The sequence below is a fragment of the Lithobates pipiens genome, unplaced genomic scaffold (assembly GCF_037356315.1).
Source record: "Lithobates pipiens isolate NorthernLeopardFrog02 unplaced genomic scaffold, aLitPip1_a1.2 Scaffold_56, whole genome shotgun sequence".
NCBI classification, from domain to species: Eukaryota; Metazoa; Chordata; class Amphibia; order Anura; family Ranidae; genus Lithobates; species Lithobates pipiens.
In genome coordinates this window covers 4,150,077-4,157,240 of record NW_027507878.1, presented here as the reverse complement: position 1 = coordinate 4,157,240, position 7,164 = coordinate 4,150,077, and the positions used below count along the sequence as shown (strand labels likewise).

At 49.3% G+C, this 7,164-nt stretch overlaps 1 protein-coding gene across 2 annotated transcripts in view; it reads right to left on the bottom strand.

The window, feature by feature from the left end:
- The window catches only part of TRNT1 (tRNA nucleotidyl transferase 1), a gene marked incomplete in the record, with an annotated part of 22,082 nt that extends 15,145 nt beyond the window's left edge, over positions 1-6,937 (bottom strand). For both annotated transcript variants that reach the window (XM_077467501.1, XM_077467502.1), the window contains 3 exon segments: positions 12-150; positions 5,624-5,817; positions 6,777-6,937. In XM_077467501.1, coding sequence (XP_077323627.1) covers positions 12-150; positions 5,624-5,817; positions 6,777-6,882 — 439 coding nt within the window.
- Positions 6,938-7,164: the final 227 nt, after the last annotated feature.

Genomic DNA, 7,164 nt, shown 5'->3' with positions numbered 1-7,164 from the left:
CCTTTCCTCACCCAAAAACATGGAGTTGATGGTAAGGTCCCGCCTCTCCGCGTCCTGCTCCCAGTCCTTGGTGAACTGTACCTCGGCGTGCCGTCCGTCCGTTACCAGGTCCACCCGCAGAGTGGTGATCTCGAAGTTCTGATCCTTAATCTGCGGAGTGAAGAGATTACAAGTTCTAAATCTGCAACACGACGACGAAACGCGTGGGGGGAGGAGCCAGCGAGCGCCAGAAGGAGAATAACGTATTCTACACACAGCTGCATGATCCGGGAATCATTCTCCTTTACAACCAATGCGAATCTGACCTAAAGGCTATGTTCACTGTTACACTAAAAATAAAAAGTAAAACTGAACCAACCCCAAATACCCCGGCCAAACGCCCCCCAGAGGGCGGCCGCCATATTTGGTTAATTTTTTTTTAATAAAAAGGGGAATTTACCCTTTTAACTGGTACATTGCTGGACTTTCAGTGCTTGTAGTGGAATCATACGCAGCCGCCGGCATCACCCCAAGATCGTCTTATTGTTAGACCCGCTGGTCCGCTCTCTTATAACAGAAATCCTAGCAGCAAACTAGCCGCTGGATCGCTATTACAAGCAGTGGGAGGGGATCCCTCCATAAAGGGGACCTGTCACCCCCTATTACTGTCACACGGGATGTTTACATTCATTATAGACCCCGGATCTCTCCATAAAGAGGACCCGTCACCTCCTATTACTGTCACATGGGATGTTTACATTCATTATAGACCCCGGATCTCTCCATAAAGAGGACCCGTCACCCCCTATTACTGTCACATGGGATGTTTACATTCATTATAGACCCCGGATCTCTCCATAAAGAGGACCCGTCACCTCCTATTACTGTCACATGGGATGTTTACATTCATTATAGACCCCGGATCTCTCCATAAAGAGGACCCGTCACCTCCTATTACTGTCACATGGGATGTTTACATTCATTATAGACCCCGGATCTCTCCATAAAGAGGACCCGTCACCTCCTATTACTGTCACATGGGATGTTTACATTCATTATAGATCCCGGATCTCTCCATAAAGAGAACCCGTCACCCCTATTACTGTCACATGGGATGTTTACATTCATTATAGACCCCCGGATCTCTCCATAAAGAGGACCCGTCACCCCCTATTACTGTCACATGGGATGTTTACATTATAGACCCCGGATCTCTCCATAAAGAGGACCCGTCACCTCCTGTTACTGTCACATGGGATGTTTACATTCATTATAGACCCCGGATCTCTCCATAAAGAGGACCCGTCACCTCCTATTACTGTCACATGGGATGTTTACATTCATTATAGACCCCGGATCTCTCCATAAAGAGAACCCGTCACCCCTATTACTGTCACATGGGATGTTTACATTCATTATAGACCCCGGATCTCTCCATAAAGAGGACCCGTCACCCCCTATTACTGTCACATGGGATGTTTACATTATAGATCCCGGATCTCTCCATAAAGAGGACCCGTCACCTCCTGTTACTGTCACATGGGATGTTTACATTCATTATAGACCCCGGATCTCTCCATAAAGAGGACCCGTCACCTCCTATTACTGTCACATGGGATGTTTACATTCATTATAGACCCCGGATCTCTCCATAAAGAGGACCCGTCACCCCCTATTACTGTCACACGGGATGTTTACATTCATTATAGACCCCGGATCTCTCCATAAAGAGGACCCGTCACCCCCTATTACTGTCACACGGGATGTTTACATTCATTATAGACCCCGGATCTCTCCATAAAGAGGACCCATCACCCCTGTCACATGGGATGTTTACATTCATTATAGACCCCGGATCTCTCCATAAAGGGGACCCGTCACCTCCTGTTACTGTCACATGGGATGTTTACATTCATTATAGACCCCGGATCTCTCCATAAAGAGGACCCGTCACCTCCTGTTACTGTCACATGGGATGTTTACATTCATTATAGACCCCGGATCTCTCCATAAAGGGGACCCGTCACCCCCTATTACTGTCACATGGGATGTTTACATTCATTATATACCCCGGATCTCTCCATAAAGAGGACCCGTCACCCCCTATTACTGTCACATGGGATGTTTACATTCATTATAGACCCAGGATCTCTCCATAAAGAGGACCCGTCACCTCCTATTACTGTCACATGGGATGTTTACATTCATTATAGACCCCGGATCTCTCCATAAAGAGGACCCGTCACCCCCTATTACTGTCACACGGGATGTTTACATTCATTATAGACCCCGGATCTCTCCATAAAGAGGACCCGTCACCCCCTATTACTGTCAGTAGGGGATGTTTACATTCATTATAGACCCCGGATCTCTCCATAAAGAGGACCCGTCACCCCCTATTACTGTCACATGGGATGTTTACATTCATTATAGACCCAGGATCTCTCCATAAAGAGGACCCGTCACCTCCTATTACTGTCACATGGGATGTTTACATTCATTATAGACCCCGGATCTCTCCATAAAGAGGACCCGTCACCTCCTATTACTGTCACATGGGATGTTTACATTCATTATAGACCCCGGATCTCTCCATAAAGAGGACCCGTCACCCCCTATTACTGTCAGTAGGGGATGTTTACATTCATTATAGACCCCGGATCTCTCCATAAAGAGGACCCGTCACCTCCTATTACTGTCATATGGGATGTTTACATTCATTATAGACCCCGGATCTCTCCATAAAGAGGACCCGTCACCTCCTGTTACTGTCACATGGGATGTTTACATTCATTATAGACCCCGGATCTCTCCATAAAGAGGACCCGTCACCTCCTATTACTGTCACATGGGATGTTTACATTCATTATAGACCCCGGATCTCTCCATAAAGAGGACCCGTCACCCCCTATTACTGTCAGTAGGGGATGTTTACATTCATTATAGACCCCGGATCTCTCCATAAAGAGGACCCGTCACCTCCTATTACTGTCATATGGGATGTTTACATTCATTATAGACCCCGGATCTCTCCATAAAGAGGACCCGTCACCTCCTGTTACTGTCACATGGGATGTTTACATTCAATATAGACCCCGGATATCTCCATAAAGAGGACCCGTCACCTCCTATTACTGTCACATGGGATGTTTACATTCATTATAGACCCCGGATCTCTCCATAAAGAGGACCCGTCACCCCCTATTACTGTCAGTAGGGGATGTTTACATTCATTATAGACCCCGGATCTCTCCATAAAGAGGACCCGTCACCTCCTATTACTGTCATATGGGATGTTTACATTCATTATAGACCCCGGATCTCTCCATAAAGAGGACCCGTCACCTCCTGTTACTGTCACATGGGATGTTTACATTCATTATAGACCCCGGATCTCTCCATAAAGAGGACCCGTCACCTCCTATTACTGTCACATGGGATGTTTACATTCATTATAGACCCCGGATCTCTCCATAAAGAGGACCCGTCACCCCCTATTACTGTCAGTAGGGGATGTTTACATTCATTATAGACCCCGGATCTCTCCATAAAGAGGACCCGTCACCTCCTATTACTGTCATATGGGATGTTTACATTCATTATAGACCCCGGATCTCTCCATAAAGAGGACCCGTCACCTCCTGTTACTGTCACATGGGATGTTTACATTCAATATAGACCCCGGATATCTCCATAAAGAGGACCCGTCACCTCCTATTACTGTCACATGGGATGTTTACATTCATTATAGACCCCGGATCTCTCCATAAAGAGGACCCGTCACCCCCTATTACTGTCACATGGGATGTTTACATTCATTATAGACCCCGGATCTCTCCATAAAGAGGACCCGTCACCCCCTATTACTGTCACACGGGATGTTTACATTCATTATAGACCCCGGATCTCTCCATAAAGAGGACCCGTCACCTCCTATTACTGTCACATGGGATGTTTACATTCAATATAGACCCCGGATATCTCCATAAAGAGGACCCATCACCCCCTATTACTGTCACATGGGATGTTTACATTCATTATAGACCCCGGATCTCTCCATAAAGGGGACCCGTCACCTCCTGTTACTGTCACATGGGATGTTTACATTCATTATAGACCCCGGATCTCTCCATAAAGAGGACCCGTCACCTCCTGTTACTGTCACATGGGATGTTTACATTCATTATAGACCCCGGATCTCTCCATAAAGGGGACCCGTCACCCCCTATTACTGTCACATGGGATGTTTACATTCATTATAGACCCCGAATCTCTCCATAAAGAGGACCCGTCACCCCCTATTACTGTCACATGGGATGTTTACATTCATTATAGACCCAGGATCTCTCCATAAAGAGGACCCGTCACCCCCTATTACTGTCACATGGGATGTTTACATTCATTATAGACCCCGGATCCCTCCATAAAGAGGACCCGTCACCTCCTATTACTGTCACATGGGATGTTTACATTCATTATAGACCCAGGATCTCTCCATAAAGAGGACCCGTCACCCCCTATTACTGTCACATGGGATGTTTACATTCATTATAGACCCCGGATCCCTCCATAAAGAGGACCCGTCACCCCCTATTACTGTCACATGGGATGTTTACATTCATTATAGACCCCGGATCTCTCCATAAAGAGGACCCGTCACCTCCTATTACTGTCACATGGGATGTTTACATTCATTATAGACCCCGGATCTCTCCATAAAGAGGACCCGTCACCTGCTATTGCTGTCACATGGGATGTTTACATTCATTATAGACCCCGGATCTCTCCATAAAGAGAACCCGTCACCTCCTATTACTGTCACATGGGATGTTTACATTCATTATAGACCCCGGATCTCTCCATAAAGAGGACCCGTCACCCCCTATTACTGTCACATGGGATGTTTACATTCATTATAGACCCCGGATCCCTCCATAAAGAGAACCCGTCACCTCCTATTACTGTCACATGGGATGTTTACATTCATTATAGACCCCGGATCTCTCCATAAAGAGGACCCGTCACCCCCTATTACTGTCATATGGGATGTTTACATTCATTATAGACCCCGGATCTCTCCATAAAGAGAACCCGTCACACCCTATTACTGTCACATGGGATGTTTACATTCATTATAGACCCCAGATCTCTCCATAAAGAGGACCCGTCACCTCCTATTACTGTCACATGGGATGTTTACATTCATTATAGACCCCGGATCTCTCCATAAAGAGGACCCATCACCCCCTATTACTGTCACATGGGATGTTTACATTCATTTTGGCCCCCGGATCTCTCCATAAAGAGGACCCGTCACCTCCTATTACCGTCACATGGGATGTTTACATTCATTATAGACCCCGGATTCCTCCATAAAGACGACCCGTCACCTCCTATTACTGTCACATGGAATGTTTACATTCATTATAGACCCCGGATCTCTCCATAAAGAGGACCCGTCACCCCCTATTACTGTCACATGGGATGTTTACATTCATTATAGACCCCGGATCTATAATTTGATGAATGCATCAAAAATTTACCCAGAATCCCCCTCAATGCACCCCCCCCGGCCACACAGTGTCGTTGATCGGTCGGTGTCGTGGTTGGGTCCAGGCTGCGCCGAGCCATTGTCCGCACTCACCCTGGCGGTGACGGTGCCGTGTTTCTCCCCCTTGTTGTTGATCATTCTGATCCCGGACTTCAGGAAGAGATCCTTCATCTGCTCGGGGGTGGCGGTGGTGGCAAAGTCGATGTCGTGCGGCTGATCCCCCAGGAGGAGGTCCCGGACGGCTCCGCCCGCAATGCGCAACTCGTACTTCTCCTGAGCGAACAGGCCTGAGATAAAAGAAAGATCCGTCACATTGTATGTACAGAGTGCCCAACACCGGGACGTCACTGGAGGAGCTCAGGGGAACACTCGATCCGAGAAGGGATTTCTTCCCACTTCCTGTTGTGTCACCATGACAGGAAGTGAAGGGAAATCTCCCCAGTGGGACCCTAAACCCCTCAGGATGTGTAGACAAGGATCGGCATGGTGGGTGCTGCCGGGGGAGGGGAGCGAGTGGGCGTGTCTCCCCCCCTTTCTTCTTGCTGACTTGAAAGCGGCATGTAAAACACCCCCCCCCCCCCACCTTCCCCGGCCAGCTTGGAAAGAATGTAATGCGCTGCGACCTGCACTGCATGCGATTCACTAACTAGAGGGTGGGGGAGACTTTTAGTCTTTTGGACCCCAGATGTCTTATTTAAAGGGAACCCGTCACCAAAAAATGCATCCCCCTCCCCCATGTCTCACCCGTCGGGGTCTCCTCCCCTCCCCCGTCTCCCACCTGTCAGGGTCTCGTCTCCTCTCCTCCCCGCCGTGCCTCACCTGTCAGGGTCTCGTCTCCTCTCCTCCCCGCCGTGCCTCACCTGTCAGGGTCTCGTCTCCTCTCCTCCCTGCCGTGTCTCACCTGTCAGGGTCTCGTCTCCTCTCCTCCCCGCCGTGCCTCACCTGTCAGGGTCTCGTCTCCTCTCCTCCCTGCCGTGTCTCACCTGTCAGGGTCTCCTCTCCTCCACTCTCCCCCCTGCGTCTCACCTGTCAGGGTCTCCTCTCCTCCACTCTCCCCCCTGCGTCTCACCTGTCAGGGTCTCCTCTCCTCCACTCTCCCCCCCTGCGTCTCACCTGTCAGGGTCTCCTCTCCTCCACTCTCCCCCCTGCGTCTCACCTGTCAGGGTCTCCTCTCCTCCCCCCCCCCCCCCCCGTGTCTCACCTGTCAGGGTCTCCTCTCCTCCCCCCCCCCCCCCCCGTGTCTCACCTGTCAGGGTCTGCAGCCCCTCAGTGAACAAGGCCTGGAACTCGGGGCTCTGCAGCCTCATTGTGGACAGCCTCCTGCAGCTGGTCAGCACTCTCCTCAGCAGCATGTGTCCTCGGACTCCTCACACTCTGGAGATCACCGCTAGAGGCCTCTGGAAGATCTCTCACACGCGTCTCCGCTTCCGGCGGGAGATTTCAGCCGGCGGCCATCTCTCCGAAGACCAAAACAACATGAAATCTATGAGGAATACCTTACCAAAGATGGCGGCTGAGGGAGGACAACCCAAGGAGGCGGAAGTTGTCCAGCCTTATTTTAAAGGGCCAGGCTCCAAGGAAACGTTCACTCATCTCATCACAAAAGTTATTCCTTTTATTTTTTTATTTTTTTA